This window comes from Charadrius vociferus, unplaced genomic scaffold (genome assembly GCF_000708025.1).
Source record: "Charadrius vociferus isolate BGI_N301 unplaced genomic scaffold, ASM70802v2 scaffold163, whole genome shotgun sequence".
NCBI lineage: Eukaryota > Metazoa > Chordata > Aves > Charadriiformes > Charadriidae > Charadrius > Charadrius vociferus.
The window spans coordinates 14,885,271-14,902,658 of record NW_009648332.1 but is presented as its reverse complement, the minus strand read 5'-3'; the positions used below and the strand labels follow the sequence as shown (position 1 = coordinate 14,902,658).

At 36.8% G+C, this 17,388-nt stretch overlaps 2 protein-coding genes across 2 annotated transcripts in view; one reads left to right on the top strand and one right to left on the bottom strand.

The window, feature by feature from the left end:
- Positions 1-5,505, top strand: part of GLMN (glomulin, FKBP associated protein) — a 20,732-nt gene extending 15,227 nt beyond the window's left edge. Inside the window, exons 15-18 of the mRNA XM_009884740.1 lie at positions 234-297; positions 3,646-3,769; positions 5,172-5,254; positions 5,398-5,505. Of these exons, the coding sequence (XP_009883042.1) occupies positions 234-297; positions 3,646-3,769; positions 5,172-5,254; positions 5,398-5,505 (379 nt within the window). The remainder of the gene's footprint in view (positions 1-233; positions 298-3,645; positions 3,770-5,171; positions 5,255-5,397) is intronic.
- A 1,023-nt stretch (positions 5,506-6,528) lies between these two features.
- LOC104286172 (chromosome unknown open reading frame, human C1orf146) lies at positions 6,529-15,106 on the bottom strand. Its single transcript, XM_009884739.1, has 5 exons — positions 15,038-15,106; positions 12,983-13,076; positions 11,466-11,634; positions 8,522-8,600; positions 6,529-6,648 (listed from the first exon to the last, which is right to left on the bottom strand). Exons 1-5 carry the CDS (start codon positions 15,104-15,106, stop codon positions 6,529-6,531), a joined length of 531 nt encoding a protein of 176 aa, XP_009883041.1.
- Between the last annotated feature and the right edge of the window lie 2,282 nt (positions 15,107-17,388).

Genomic DNA, 17,388 nt, shown 5'->3' with positions numbered 1-17,388 from the left:
GCAGCCTTCTCCAATCTGCTGACAGTTTTAATGTTACTTGCAAAGTGTCAACTCTTGTAACATGGATGTTACTGTACACTGGTGCTCTAGACTACGCTGTAACGCTCAACAGATGGGTGGTTGCATTTTGTACAAATGGATATTTTTAGGATGTATGTCTAATGGACAATTTAAATTATTATCCCTGTAATGTAAATCTGTGTTCTAAATAATAGTGTATTTTTAATTCACAGGATTATGGCGTCACTAAATCTACTGAGATACTTAGTCATTAAGGATTGTGAAAGTGATAATCAAGTAAGTACTAATTGATTTGAAAATGATTGATTAGCTAAGGGCTGAGAGCTGGATTCGTGTGAATGCAGTTATCCTTGATTCAAAACCATGCTTTTTGCATTTTTCTTTGCAATGATCAGTAATCCAGAAGTGATGTTTTTATTAGCTACATTAGGAGATAGATGATGTGTTATTTTTATTTTGATGAAATTTGATTGCGTTCATACTTAACTGTTACTGTAAGCAAGCTAATCCTTTTACTCTGCCTGATGAACTGTGGTCTATGTCCATAATTTTAGAGTATGTCACCATACAATGACATCTCTATTCAGTATTCCCATGAGAAAAAATATTTGTTAATATTGCTTATTTATTTGGTGGTATCCCTCAGGCCTCCCAAGTGAATTTCTTAATAATAATACTACTACAGACCTTTACAGTTCAAGAGATCCATTTTATTCATCTCTAGGCAAAATACTTTTTGTGTGATATGCTAAAAGTTAATAGTATTAAGATTTCTCAGAAAGTATTTAATAATCATATTTAAATAACTTTCAGCTGTGCAGAACAGTATTCTATATTTGCAGCAACTGTGCAGCTGCATGATAGGTACATGTTAAAAGCTTCTCGAGGTACCAGCATCAAAAGAATTCTTCCCCATAAGATCCATCTGCTGAAGTAACAAAGGAATGGCCTGGCCTATCCAATTTTCTGCTACGTTGCTTTACTGGATACAGCCTAGAATGTTGTATGCACAAAGGTAACTTGCCAGCCTAAACTGCCCACCACTGCAGTTTACTTGTGTAGTTATTATAGGTATACCTCTTTACCTTCATTTCTCCTGTGTGTGGATGTTTGAATGTAGCTGTTTCAGAAATACTCTGTGTATTTAAACTTTGCAGTATATTAAAAAATTGAAGCTGCCCTTTTGTCTTTTACCCATATAATATTATGCTACCTCAGCTTAAAGCAGAATTTTATAGCTTTAGTTGCAATCCCCACCTCTTTCTTCTCTGTTTTGTTTAGCTCTTTTCTGTCTGAAGCAGTCAGCAACATTTGTTACCAGTAGATCAGTACAAACTGTATTTGTTATTCAACTGCTGTATGGCTTTTCAGTGTAGTAGATTATGATGGATCTGCTGGTTTTGTGTAGTCAGTCCTGTCCACCTGCAGTTCATGGAAATGTGTTCCTAGATACTCAAGGGGAAGCTTGTTTGAATCTCACAACTGAGTCAATATATGTATTCCATATTCTCGCAGCTGATTTATAAGTGCTCTGACTTGCATTGTGTCATTACAGTATTGAAGAGCCAATGGAATTACTTGTGTTTAGGTTTCCAGTTACATTCCACTACCAAAGGGCTACTTATTCTAATAGTAAATGCAACTTCTGTTGGCTTTTTCAAATCATTGTGTTCCACCATTCCTCTTAATTTATGCAATTCACTAGGTTTTTATCCACTATATCATGTAGTGAACAAGTATCACCTGATCTAGTTGAAGAGATGACCCTGCTCATTGCAGGAGGGTTGGACTAGATGGCCCTATAAGGTCCCTTCCAACCCAAACTGTTCTCCTTAGCACTCAATGTTTTGATTTTTGCATTAAAATATTTGTTTAAATTAGTGACAGTTTAAAGAAAAATTGCTTTTCAGTTTTAAAGTACAGTAAAACCTTCCCTGACTTGAATAAGCAGTATCATGGTCAGATGAATATTCGAACCAGCAATAAGTATCCTGAGATGTTTTGTTGAAGTGCCTAATGATGTTATTAATCTAAGTAGAGTAATAATAATATAGCTTGCACTGATTACCAAAACTGTAATGAAAATGAATAGTAATAATAGTTTTTAACTGGTGCATTTCTAATTTACTATTTATGTAATTAGTTAGTATTGATAGACTATATCAATTTCTCAGATTTACAGAGTGATTACTATTAAAGTGCTTATTATGGTCCATTCAATTTTGCATAAATGCATAGCTTTGTAAGAAAAGAGAGTATTCCTCTTTTATTAGTAGTAAAAATTTATACATGGTAGCACACAATTGCTGTAATAGTGCTGTCTAGTACCTGACATAAAGAATGTCCCTACAGTTTGAGGAGAAAATAGCATCACATCTTCTGAAGTTTTCCCTTAAATTTAAGCCCTGCCAGTTCTTGGCTTTCTCCCTGTCGCCCTTCATATAGGGCAAGTGAGGCAGAAAGAAAATGCTTCCTTTCGTGTCAGGTCAGATTTTTGGATTGCTGTGTAACAAGCACTTTCATTAATCAAGTTTAAAAATCAGTATTTTTCTGGAAAGTTATTTCTTCATTTTTAGCGCCATTCTGGTGGAAGTAATTACTGGTTTTCTTGTTTGACCAGTTAAGTTTGTGTCATTTAGCATTAAAATTTGGTGAATTTTCTGCTGTAAGCAACAATACTATTTAACATTGAGAGTTCTTATTTTTATTGTCCTTACTCTGCCCTTTGAGTCCTTACTCTGCCTGAAGAAAGGAGTCACATAATGGTTCCTATATCTGAAGACACAAAGACTGCTTTATATTTGTTTCCTTCTACAGCAGTTTTGGAACTATGAGCTGCTAAGGTGCCAAGGCAGAGACTTTTTCCTCTCGGGCTGTGTAACCTTGAACAGCCTTGCTTTTGAGCATCTTTTCCTTTTATCTCTTGCTTCCTGAGTGCCATTACTGTAAACTCCTTTCACCCACGCCAAATTGGGGAGAAGTTCATGTGTTGCTTTGGTTACTGTGCCTAAGGATGGGGTAGTAGCGTATCCAGTAACATTCCTACAATGCTTTTTAAATTGAATGCAATATAGACAAGACCCTTATATATTTCGGGAGCGTGACATTTATCAGAGCTTTCATTTGGCATCGCAATATAGTGTTAATTTGGGAATATGAATTTAAATCTTTGTGCCATTTTGCTGCTGAATTATCTTAGGGGGATCTACAACCGCTGTTTGCTCACTGTAGAGATTCTAGCCTGAGAAAGTGGCTCGTACCTTCCCCCACCGATATCAAGATCCTTTCAGCTTTGCCTATGAGAACAAGTTGAAAATGTGCATTTCCATTGCTGTAGTTAACAGCCTATGTACTAAGTTTGCCCACCCACCTGCCTTTGTTTTTTCTGGCTTCTTCATCCTCCAATTTTCAACAAAAAAGTGAAAATGTGAGAGCAAGGAAAAGGAACTTAAATGTCCATCGTGATGCTATTCATGTTTAAATGGATGAGTCTTTTTTTTCTTTTTCCTCACAGCACAGAAGTTTATGTTATAAAGACTCATCTAAAAACTCGTGCTTGAAAACTTAGCATTGCAATGCTCCATTAAAACTTAATTTGTAACCTTCTCTGTTCTGTTTGAATAGACCGGTGTATGGACCACACTTGCCAAGATTGAGCAAAGTTTTTTAAAACCACTGCATGTAGGACTCAATATGTCAAAAGCGCACTATGAAGCTGAAATAAAGAATAAGAAAGAAAACAGAAGAGGTTAGTTTTTTTTCTTTTTTTTCTTAGCTTTGTTCATATTTAGAAACTTTGGAAATCCTTTGGAAACAAAGAATTGGTGAGTGCTGTATAGATCGTGTTTTACTTAACTGTTGACCCTATTCTGAATTTCAAATAGTAATTCAGTAGATGCTATATTTGACATTAATAATTTTCAGAATTGGTCAGAAAAATCTGAATTTGTTTATCTCATTGCATTTGTAAACCTTATGGAAACCTTATAGAAATGTCACAATAAGATCTTCTAAGCTTGTTCTGCATTTACACTTTTGATCTTAAGGTTAGACAGGAGCATCTAAGTTTCTCTGAATATATAGCCCTTAGGTGTCATACTAGGTGTGGGGAGGTTAACAAGAGAAATCATTCATAGAGCAAATAGGTACTCTCTTAAAGCCTGAAGGATTACATTCCTGATTTTTTTATTTTTTAATCTGACACACAGAATCAGATTCTGCTGTGGGTTAAGCAGGCACATTCCACAGGGCATAAGAGCTATAGCTGCTTTAGGCAATCTCTGTGTATGTCAGATCCTCTGTTCCTTTGTGGTCTGCAGTATAATTAAGACAGCCCAAGGAACTTGCTTCTGCTACCGAAAATGTAGTATGGCTTTTGGCCCCTAGTCTTATCCTCTTCTGTTATTGTAAACTATATGAGGCAGAGAAGGGGAATTTTTCTGAAGGTAACCTGTGGATATCTTTCTAAAAGAAATCCTTTAAAATGAATCAGGAAGCTTTTTCTTTAAGTCCCTCTTACATTTCTCTGGCCTTTGACAAAGCATAAAGAGATTTGAGTTCAAGAGACATCTAACTCATAATAGTAAATGGTTTAGCCTTTTTCCCCAATGTATAATCTTTGTAAGCATTTTGTTGAATTTCAAATATGTGGTCTGACTGTAAGAGTCTTTCCCCTTAGTTTTCAGACTTGTCCTTGTAGTTTTGGCTGCTGCAAATAATCTGCCTGAAACAGAGAAGCCTGCAGCCTTTTCTTAATATATGTATTTCATGTCTGGATTCATTAAGTCAAGTTAAAGAACCTTCTACTCTCTCTCTGGATGTGGAAATATTAAAAATGTATCACAACCCAATCAGATTTAATAATTTTTTTTCCTTTTAAGGAGAATTTTAACTACATGCATTTTTTTTTGAGTTGCAGATATTGCCTGTTTAGTAATGTAGTCATATGTGAGATAGAAAGCGTAGAGATAGCATCCAGCTCAAACTGGCTTCCTCTTAAGGTTCAGCACCTTCTCTCCTGTGTTTGGTCAATCTTTAGGTTTGTGTTTTTTAACAATTACTGTCTAGAAATGCTAATGTATTAAATATTCCTTTCATTCTAAAAGTTACATGAAACAGCAGCCTGATCTCTGGTTGGTTTTCTTCTACAGAGGCGCACAGTTCTAACACAATCTGTTCTGTAACTGTTAGTGGGGAAAAGATGCCTGCCATGACTACCGAAATGCAGCTTCAGGTGAGTTTGCATTTCCTTCAGAGTTATTCAGAAGTATTGAAATTTTCTTTTCAATCTGGAGACAAATGTACACATACAGGAGGTAAAAAAAAATAGAAAAATTCTTCTTGTAAAAATAACATTAATCTCTTTTGTCATTTCAGGTTTTACACTCTGCTCTCTTCACATTTGATTTAATAGAAAGTGTTCTAGCTCGAGTAGAAGAACTCATTGAAGTGAAAATAAAAGCTGTAATGGATGAAAATAGTTAGGTCAGCTGAAGTATTTCAATTAACATACTTCTTGTCAGATCATTTTGACCAGGAGACTTTAGCTGAAAAGGAGGCTACCAACCTTTAAAGAAGAGCAATTTAGAGTGGCCTCTAGAAGAATTGCAAATGCTGCTCTTCCTATGTCTTGTTGCTGTTCTTTTTTTATTTTCTTTTGCTGTTGTTGTATGCGATTCACAGAGATGGCCTATTTACCAAAGCATTCCTCTTCAGAATTTGATGCTTTTTCTTAAGTTTAGACACTAAAATCAAGGCGGTTTTTTTGTTCTTATGCTGTGGCAAGGAGGTATGGTTATGCATTTTTCTGTTCATTTTCAAAATTTGTTAGATAATAGTTGCTGACTGGTGTTGTGAACTAAAAAGATTTTTATAAAGTGACTGGAAAACCATTAAAAAAGAACTGTTTAAGCACAAGGTATTTTTTATTAGATCTTTTTAACGTTGACAAACAAGCTTCTATATTTACAGACAGGACTATAAGCTATAGACAGATAATAGTAGAAAAACTCGCAAATGAAAACAGGTTTAAAGAAAAACACATTAACTTTGACCCAAATAAGACGTTAAAACTTAATAAAACAACAGATAACACTTCTGTTTAAAAACCACACTGTATAAGATTTCATACATACACCTGTTTATGCATGGAAAGCCTGCATTTTGGAATTTTTTTTATCATCCTTATTTTTAATGATAAAGTTTTCCGTAAGATATCAAATATTTTGGGAAATTATTAAAAACAGACGAGCTCCTAAGTTCAGAATCAAGTTAAAACAAGGATGGCTTTTTAGGTGAAACAAGGATGACTTTTTTTTTTTCTTAGAATGCACATTTGGTATAATGTATGCTATTTTTCACTGTATAGCTATTTAATATAAATTTTCATTCCAAGTGCGTAAGTTGTATGTACAGTCTTTTGAAATGTAATTATATTTTTAAGAACGATCTGTATTTTGTTTAAAATGTAGCCACTCTATTTATGAATAAAAAACCTCAAATACTAAATTAATTGCAATGCAACTGGTACTCCTGAAGCATCTTCCAAACTGGACTATTTTCTAATATTTGAGCTTTTGTCTTTGCTATTTGATAACGAATATCATCTGCTTGTGGCTTGGAAGTTATCTTGGAGGAAAGAAAAATATTATGAGTAGGACACAGTAACTCTTAGGTAATAGAATATTCAACATCTTATTTTTCAGATGGTACAACTGTAAAATTATTCAGCTGTGAAATTTGAGTCATGTTTTCTGAAGTAGACATTCAGGAATGATGACACAGAGGTGATTGGATCTCCCTTTAGGTGCAAGACTAATCCTAAAATAACCAGTCCTGGCAGCATTGCATCTGCTTATCTGGATAGTATTTCAGCAAGAGTTGGGTACAGTAGCTCAGTATTAGTTGGATGGTATTGCTCCCTTGGCCATGCCTATTAACCTGGGGCAAAAAAACGTCATTTTCCAGGCCCTATACCAGTTAGGGATTCTCTGGCAAAAAATGAGCTCATTAAACTGGCTTTGCACTGCATCAGTAAGAAATAACATAATGGCAATTGATAGGTCTGTGGTATATACTATCATCACTTCTTATAGAGCTCTCCTGTTGAAATCTGGTGTAAACATTCTGACCAAGTAGAAAAGCAAACTCAAGTTTATAGTATCAGTAGTAATCTTAAAAGCTTTTTAGGTTAATGCTATATTAAGAGACTGGGGCAGACATCAGTAGAGTCCATAAAAAGTTTAAGTACAACATTCAACATCGTAATAAGTATTTAACAGCTTCTGCCATATACTAAACGAGATATAGCTTACACACTTTTAAAATGATGAATACTCTGAATAGGTTAATGCTTCTTATTTTGAGATGCCCACTTCAGGAAAGGGCAAAATGTAGATTCATGTTTGATTTCTAACATGTCACTCCCCCTGCTCTTTTTATTTCTGGTACATGGGATGCTGCTAATACTGTTATAGATTGTATCTAAGTTAGAATTTTCATAGAAAAATGTTCTTTAAAGAGGTTCAATAAATAGATTTAATAATGTGTTGATCCATACAGGATATGTTGCAGATACAAAGATAAATTACACTCCCTAAGCTGTAGAAATAACATACTAGTATGTGCATCGTTAAAAATCCAGAACTCTTAAAACTAGAGTTTTCAGATTGGCATTTTTACTTTAAGTTGAAGTCATTACATATTTAGATCTCATACGGATTCTGCACTACTAAATGAAGTGAAGTAGTAAGTAAGAGCTGAATTAGAATCATAGAATAGTTTGGGTTGGAAAGAACCTTTGAAGGTCATCTAGTCTGACCTCCCCTGCAATGAGCAGAGACATCTTCAACTAGATCATGTTGCTCAGAGCCCCGTCCAACCTAACCTTGAATGTTTCCAGGATGGGGCATCTACCACCTCTCTGGGCAACCTGTCCCAGTGTTTTATCACCCACCCTCATAATAAATTTCTTCCTTGTATCTAGTCTAAATCTTCCCTCTTTTAATTTAAAACCATTACCCCTTGTCCTATTGCAACAGGCCTTGCTAAAAACTTTGTCCCCATCTTTCCTGTGGGCCCCCTTTAAGTACTAAAAGGCTGCAGAAAGGCCACCCTGGAGCCTTCTCTTCTCCAGGCTGAACAACCCCAACTCTCTCAGCCTGTCCTCATAGGAGAGGTGCTCCAGCCCTCTGATCTTCTCTGTGACTCTCCTCTGGACTCACTCCAACACATCTATGTCTTTCCTGTGCTGAGGACTCCAGTGGAATTAGCTCTTTTGTCTTCATAGATGCTATTAAGATCTTTTAAAGTTACCTTTAACAATAGTTTAAAGACTCAGCTAAAGCATCAGAGTGACAATCCTACCTCAATGTATTAGAGGCATTGTGATCAATATGACCCAAAAAATTCCATGAAAGAAAATATTTTATAGTTCTTGGCTTTTCCTGGCTAATATACTTATGAAAAACTAAAATGTTTAAGTATATGCAACCAGACTTACCTTGGCTATAGTTAGCATTAACTTAACAGTTTCAGCACTATTATGAACTGGTATTATACGTAAATTACTGCCCAGGAATCTGCACATCAAAATAAGTAAAGGTTAAGGTTACTTTTAGAATGCACATTTAATTTGTTATGCCATAAGACTCAAAAAGCATTCCCATGTGATGTAAACAACTTCTTACTGTGCCTTCACCACGAGTATATAGAAGATTGCTTTTTATCTTGAAAGGCAACTGGAGGCTTCATGCTGTTTGTATAGCCATCTGTCCCATTTCTGTACCACTTGTTTAGGCAGGATTTGGAGGGCCTCATTCCTTTTTCTAGGGCTCATTTCCTTTTCTAGGGCTCTTTGACAATCAATCAATCAACACTTCTTAAGCATGTGTACGTTCAGAGAGAACTAAACCACCTTCTGCTATATTGTTGAAGACTGACTGTTCTCAGTGCCAGTAAAAAAGTTTGTTTAGTTTTTGTTTTATGGCTTTGGAACAACACAGGAAAGTATCTAAAAACACTATGCTAAAAATATTACAGAATTCAAACTAAATCTTTGTGTTGTACTATCTAAATATAGCAATCTGTACGTCAGATGCGATTAAGATAATGGGATAATTCTGCTAAGAATTTCATGTGAAGACTTGTTCATTCAAATAATTTAACCTAAAATTCATTCTCTTTCTATAGTGTTATATGCATTCATTCTTCAGAACAGAATCTGAAGGTTTAAAATACTAGCATCAGTTGTCATTCAGTGCAGTCATGGAAGAGAGATCAAAGCTTAGGCAAGCACAGAGTCTCTCCTTAAGACTTGTATCTTAATTATGTTGTAACAACAACAAAGTTAGCATTGCTTCTGTTTTCTGTTGTAGAGCTAAAACATGATAGGGACTTAACAACAAAGAATGAGGAATTTTAAATAACCAAAAATTTAATCCAAAGAAAGTGCCCAACTGCTCAATTGTGTACTCCCCTGTGACCTCCCCTTGTGACTACCACCTGTTCTTCCCCTCAGTCTGCTTGATGACTTGGACTCATTCACATTAAGACCCATGCTGGTTAGATACCTCATCTGAACTTGGCTACCCATTCTTCTAATTGGCAAAAATAATAATAACGTTCTAGGCAGTGTCCTTCCCTAAGAGTTGGTACTTGGGTCACTGTTGAGTTTTGCTAAAATCTGATGCAGAAACTGGTTTGATTTACCTTTATGGATTAGGGAAACAAATAGATGTGACTTTGCTAATACTAGCAGTGGGCTAAGCAAAGGGTGAATGAATGAAGTGCAACAAAGAAACAATTATGGGTACTTAGCTAGATCCACAAAAATCCATTTCTATCAATAGTTCTGCTTCCAATTACAGCAGATCTAAATTTAGTTTGTATTTTATTAATTTGGTCAATGCGCAGAATACTGGTCATTAGTACACAAGGCTGGTCTTTGCTCCAAGATGTTTAAACATTAATATATGGATTTACTGAGGATATTAGTGGAATGCTCATTTGAGCTGTGATGATAAAGATTGCTTTTCTCCTCCTTCCCCCATGATATACACAACCTTACATAAAACTTTCATTGTGTTAAACAATCCTATAATGTTCTTGTTAATAACAAAAAAAATAATCCTTCCCAATTGCAACAAAACCATAGATAAGCAGAAAAACTAATGCAGGAAGACCTGAAAATAGCAGGGGACTTTGTTTTTTAAAAAATCCAACAGGTGACTTGTGGTTTGAGAGAATACGGCAAAGGTTTCAATCCCACCAATGCAAAAGCTCAGTCAGTGATTTACATACAATAGCAGAACACCGAGTAGTAACAAAGCACATATACATCCAAAATATAATTATGCCTTGTCAACATCAATTTAGTATGGCCTGCAATGACAAAACTAGTCTTTTTATTTTAATAAAATTACTGACTTAGAAAATGGAATAGTTTCAAAACATCACGTTTGTTAGTGATCAACACATGCACAAAATCTGTTGTACCAACCACAATGTAGAGTGAGAATTTGCATTGCCGTCAGCTGAATAACACATTCTTGCCGAATGGTGGCAGAGCTTTTAAGACCTCTCATGAAAATGTATGGAATTTTCGCAAATAGGTAATAGATTTCCTACATTTCATCCCATACACTCTGCTACTCATCAGCATTTGGCAGTGTGCCCAGGATTTAACGAAACTGGTGCTAGTTTCAAGGAGGTAAAGATCAAAGGCTCCATTAGAATAGTCACATCTTTGATGTCAAGAGTGAAAAATCAACTGCAGTTAGGACTCCGGCGCCTACCAGAAAATAGTTTTGACTACAAGAATGGAGCACAACCTAACAACTGTTGTCAGCGGGTATGTACTGAAGCATGCAAGTTTTCAGGCCTCATTAGAAATCACAGATACAGTTTTAAAGAAACCAGTTTTAATGTCCAGTTTCATATTTTTGGTGTAAAATAACATTGATTATTTCAATTGTTATAGCTCTATATAATAGACACTGTTCCAAGTAAGAAGATTTTAAAAGCTGGTAAAGAATCTGTACTTCACAATAAAGCCTTTCCTCATGAAGGAAACTTGCCTGTTGTGTTTTGAAAATGACTGTGAAAAGATGCTGACAGAGCTAATAAAACTGCCCAGTTTTCCAGTTCAAGAGAAAACTTTAAAAAGAATTATATTATGTAGCCTTCCCTAAAGTGATTGAAAGGGATTTTATTTGCTATGTTTTGAGGAATGTCCCCTTTTGTCACCTATGACATGTCAGATTGATTTGCTTAATATTCTTTTCATTTGCTGTTAATAAACATAGGCTTTAAATAATTTTCCAGTGCATTAGCAAAAGAAAATTCATATTCCTGAGAATAATTCCTAAAATAACATTGCTGAATCTAAGACAGCTACTTCATTTCTTCCTAGTGATAAAAATTTTGGTTTGATGTTGAAATCGTACCTTCTCTGAATCCTAAACATGACATTCCATTCTTCTGGTCCGTGAAGAGCAGCTGTCAAAACCAAAAAACTGTTCCGATGAATGTTTATGAACCTCTGAATTCTTTTGAAAAACGGTTCTTCCCTTGTCATAAGTAAGTCTTGAGTGTCTGCCAGTATAAATGCAACACCTATTGAAGAAATTGGTATAAATGTATAAATGATGTCAGGAACGTGATTAAATTCTCACCACAAACCAGGAAGCAGAATTCTTATTCAAACATTAGTTTAAAAGGCGATGGAACAAAACACATGAATGAATTTACACATCTTCACAGTGAAAGGTAATCATAAGATTTGGCCAGTGATGACTAGTATTTTTAAGATAAAACTACAAATAACCCAGAGGTTATTTCTGACCATAACATCAAAAAAACCCAACTGGTTCAATCCACTCAAAGTGCAGACATCTGAATGCCTTTGAAAGCACACGCTTCAGGAACAAGCAACTGCTATAATGGAATGAATTTAGGGCAAATGCAAAGACTGATTGAAGGGCTCAGCAAGTCCCATTTCTAAATAAGATAAATAAACACAGCTGTAACATCTTAAAAGTAAGCTAAACTGGCTACCATGAAACATGAAATTATAACGCCGGCAACTAAGTTATTCTGAAAGGGAAAGTTAAGAAGACTGATGTTTAAGAGGCTTAACAATGGAGGATACAAAAGACTAGGCCAATGTGTGCCTCGTTAATCCTTATAGTTCAGGAATGCTTCAGCTTAAGGATCTCGTCTACCTGTCTAAAGCATCTTCTGCTCTAAAAAGAAAGGATAGATAATAGATATTTCATATTTGCAATTTCAGTGATTTCCTAATCAAACCAGCTCAAAGAATCTTTTTCCTAACTCCTCTGCTACCACCAAGTCTGCAAACTCAACTTGGCAGAAGAAAACCAAGGGTCTTTCACTCTTGTGTTTACAGCCATGAGTACTAAAAACCTTGGTGGCTGTCTTACACCTTTGTGGCACTAAATGTTACAGCAGCCTTACAGAACCTTGAAGGAGACAGCAACCAGAAACTTTATGCTTTCAATTGGTATGGAAAGGGAACACTCAATGACAGCCGCTTATGAGGTACAACTATAATTTTGGAAAAACTCTCTGCTTCAAAGCCACTGCTGACAGTTAATTATTTAACGCACAAATATAAATAGCACTATAAGAAAAGGATAGCTGCACAGGGAAAAGAGAAAGCTCAGTCATAACAAGAACTTACTAAACAGTTCAGCTGATGATCACCAAATTTCATGTTCTACAATACATCCAAAAAAAGTAAAACCAATGGAAATGCTTCATCCTCAGAGTTCTCTGCTCCATCCTCTGGATTTGTGTGCAATCACAGCACAGCTCCTTCCACTATTGCACAACATTCCAACAAGGCAGCTTTTATTCAGTTTAGTGTAGCCTACAACAGGGCCTGATCTTGTACCTCCTTACAACTTAAGAGTTTAAAAACACAAACTTCAAAGTACTGTACCAGAAAGAGAAAAAATCACGGATCCAATTTCCACTGATTCTGAATATCGAACTCGGTGTTGGTGCCTCTGTAGAATTGTAGAAATTTCATGATTCTAAATAAATTTTAAAAGGTTGTTTTTAAAATATGTTTTCAGTCAACAAGTTAGAAATATTGGTAAAGCATTGTCTGAACCTTTATAGCTAGAACTTTAGCATCATTGTTTAAAAATATTTTTTATTCTACTTGCAACATAGAAGTAGTAAAATGTTAATTAAACTTTTTCAGTTAATGACATTTTGAAATATTTGCATTGGAAGTTATCAAACATCGAATGCCAATTTTGTATGCATACATTCAGTTTGCACCAGAAAACTCTGGCATAATACATAAAGAAGCTCAAACATTTTACAGCCTATTTTTGTAACATGTGCTAAAGGAGGATTTGCAGAAGCGAGGAAGATACAGTAGTGTGTTACTATGACTCTGGTTAATAAAACTGCATTATTTTCACAGATATCAGCATTTCATTTGGAAGATAGTTCAGAAAATCTGTATGGGACATGATTTTCTTTAAAGCTTCTTGACAGAACGCAATTCACTCAGGAAAATTAGAACATGGTACAATGCAACATAATTGTCTACGGAATCGAGTGAGTTTGGATATATTTTTCAGCCTGCAAAAAGCATTTCTGCAGTATGTTCTACAGAAGCTGCTCAAACACATTTTAAAGATTAAATCACAGAATCCTTTTTCGCTAGTGACAGTTCTCTAACATGCCCATTTAAAATGTAGCCAACCTGCTAATATAGGGAAGTGTTGTGATTTAGTGGAAGAATACAAAATAAAGTCAGGATAGCAAGTGAACCCTGAAGGAGACAGTAACCAGAAACTTTATGCTTTCAATTGGTGTGGAAAGGGAACACTCAATATTACAACACTCAATACAACTATAATTTTGGAAAAACTCTCTGCTTCAAAGCCACTGCTGACAGTTAATTATTTAATGCACAAATATAAATAGCGCTATAAGAAAAGGATAGCTGCACAGGGAAAAGAGAAAGCTCATAACCAAAACCAATAAAAACCAATGCCTTTGTAAAAGAAAAACCATCTTTGATTTGTATTCAGCTATTTCCATATCTCTGCTCACTGGGAATCCTTACCAACAGCTGTAGTTTTGAGTAGGGCGGGGGCTCTTATTATTAGGAGTGAGTTATGCTCGCATAGCTGATGAGATCACTGCCCTCCAATACCTCCCACCATATTATGGACTGAGTTGCTCTTGAAGCTGTTCCCAAACCAGAACAGTTTACAAGCTGTCATTCCAAGACAACCAGGCAAATAAGAACAGGCTTTAAACTGAGGTGGTTTCAGGAATTACTTCAACACCATTCACGCATTTATACAGCAGAGATGGGGCAATAACCTTGTCAGCCAAGCTAGCATAAGATATCCTTGCTTGTGAATCAAAGCCCTCTTGCCTCTAAATTCTCTCCAGCTGGCATGAAATTGGTCTCAGCTGCAGGAACTAATTACCGGCTCCTTGACATACCCTTTCACTTTACTGAGGAACACAGTCCAGGCTTCTGATACCAACGGATATAAATATACATCAGTTTCTGTATCACTCACTATTTTAAACTGAATTGCACACTTACTGAGTAATAATCTACCTCAATGTTGATATTGTCTAGTAGAAAATAAAGTGTTCAGCGAAAAATCCAGAAAATTTACAACATTTCTGATGGAATTATTCATAGCGCTAATTTGAAAGCAGCAGCAGTGCAGTGCAAAAATGATGAGTCAGGAGGACAATCCTTAAGCAGTATAACTCAGAATAGCAGGTGGCAAGAATACTAAATAGCTACAGAAGTTGCTCGGAGAAAAACCACACACACACAAAAGAACCAGTACTATAGTAGCAACAACTTCAGACTAATGTCACTGTATTATCCTCAAAAAACTGTATTCATTGACATTGTATAAAATATTTCCATGTATAGAATATAGGAAATGCTTCTTTCAGCATTTCGTAGTGAGTCAGATGCTGTTCTTGACAAGTGGTATTGTACCTGCAGAGCTGTACTCATAATAACTGTTGTTACCCATCTTGACTGCTCCTGCCCACTATTTGCTGCCATTTTTTTCAAGGGTTTAATGGCTCTGCAGTGAAATCTCAGCTGCCACCTTCTGAAAAGCTTGGAAAAAGAAAGATAACAAATTGAAGATGACAATTGAAGAAATGAAATATTTAAGGCACATGGGTCCATTAAAGATCTGATTAAAAACCAGGGCGTCACCCAATTCTCCAAAACATATACATGTGCCCACTACCATTGTGCCAATTTAAGATGGCAATTACATACTTATATGACTTTAAATTAGAGTCTGGATCTGAGAGGCATAAGAGAGAGCGGCACAATGAACGAATGACTTCAGAAAAACATTACTTAAAGTGACTGAGGAATATTTGCCCTGTTTTCAAAGGGCATGTTTGTCACTGTGCACCTTTTACAGTGAGGTATTTTGGGGACGACTGCCCCAGGCCTCCTGCCCGGCCTGCAGTGGCCCACCATGCCAGGGGCCAGAGCACCAGCGTGTTTGCCTTTCACACTCCTGAAAATATTCCTGGATACCCAGCTTAGCAGCCGTTTCTACTTCAGTGAGGCTTATGTGGTGCAGCCGGGGACAGCCCAGCTCCCCGGCAGGAGCGCGGGGCCACCTGCAGGCCCGGCCTCCCCTCACGTCCCCACCGCGGCCGGTGGAGTTCCCTGCTCCGCCGGGGGAGGAGGAGGGCTGGGGTCCACCAAACCTTTGTGCCCGCTGCTTCCCCGTATAAATTTTAATGGAGACCTCTCCTTATTTTAAAAACCTGGTAAGGCGCTACAGTGAAATCCCAGCGGCGCTGCGGAGCCACAATTTATTGCCGTTTAGGTAATTATTCTCTCACCCGACAGACCCCTCCCCACCCGGGAAGGGGAATCGGGGGAAAAAAACCCAAGGAAACCTGGGGTTGAAATATAAACAGATTTAATAGACTGAGACTAAATAATTAGTAATACTAAAGAACTGATATTGATCCTGATACCAATATAAAATATGCAAGGATTAGACTCAGCCCATTCTATCGGTAGGAAGCCGTGCACTGCCAGCAGTGTGCAGCAAATGTGGGACACTGTGAGTGCCGCAGCTTCGGGAGGAAGGGAAAAGGCCTCAGGGGTCCAGCACCGGGGCAAGAAGTTCCCAGGATGGCAGCTATCAAGGGAGAAAAAGAACGCCTCAGCAAAATTTCTAATTTATATTGACTGTGACGCTCATGGTATGAAATTATCAAGCATGCAGCAGGTCAGTCCTCGGCACAGCCAGCGCCGCGGCCTCTCCAGGGGCCCCTATCTCCTTTCCTCAGGAGGAACCGCAGCTGCTCCTCACCAGCCTCGCCTCACAGGTCTGAGGAGTTAAGAGATGGCAAACAAAAGCTCCTGACATACAGATGAAGTGCACATAACTTTCTGCTCAGAAAATAACTCAAGACGTGGTGGGAAGTGAGGAGGCACCTGCATGCACCTGCCTGCTGCTCCGCATTGCCCTGCAGCATACGGGGACTGGTTTCTGCTGGGATGCTGCTGAAAGCTCTATCTGCTTGTCAGTGTCCCCATAAAAGTCACCCAGAAACTTGGTGTCGGCCTGAGAGACTGCTGCCGTGCCAGTATAGATTGTGTGGTGCTTTTACATGATAAAAAGGACTGAAAGGACAAGAATGTAGAAAGGGACCAGGCAGAACAAGTGGGTGTAATAAACAATAATGATAATAAGTCCACTTTTGCATAGGAAAAAATCTTGAGGGGGTGTTGTTAATGGACAGCTAATTCTGCAGCTATTTCTGGAGAAGAATACTCCAAATTGTTTTCTATGACATTCTAAATATAGAAGTTACATGGTACAAAATTGTGAAAGCAAGAATTGGCTCCCCTTTCAGTGAAGAAGAAATACTGAGAATGTTGGAGCTTCTTTTTTTTTTGTCATATAAGAGGAAACAGTACTTCTTTTGTGTGGTAAAGAAGAGCTGGAGTGTAGTCATAAAAAGTGCTGAAAAAGAGCATTAATTTCCAGCTCTGCTCTTCACCCAGTATGTGATTCTAGATTCATGCCTATCTACTGAAACAGGTATTTTTATGTAAAATCTGAGATTGTAGTAAAAGCTTTTCCTTTTTAAACTCTTTTTGGACCATTTTAAAATAGAAGGAAGTGACCTTATTTATATATTAAAAATGATAAATTTAAATAGCAAATTGTCTGGCTTGCTAAGAAATAATTAGACATCTTAATGATTTAAAGATGACTCTTCTGTTTGTTTCAGACAAATAAGAAGTGGATTCACATCTGATTTCCTATTTCTGTTGGTCGAATGTTACAGTTACCCCTC

Excerpts from the sequence above, each read along its gene's own strand:
- LOC104286172 (XM_009884739.1), bottom strand. The coding sequence starts at position 15,106 with ATGGCAGCAAATAGTGGGCAGGAGCAGTCAAGATGGGTAACAACAGTT. Across the intron at positions 11,635-12,982 it reads CGTGATTTTTTCTCTTTCTG|GTGTTGCATTTATACTGGCA; the intron begins GTACAGTACTTT and ends TTTCTTCAATAG. Across the intron at positions 6,649-8,521 it reads TAATGCTAACTATAGCCAAG|ATAACTTCCAAGCCACAAGC; the intron begins GTAAGTCTGGTT and ends CTTTCCTCCAAG.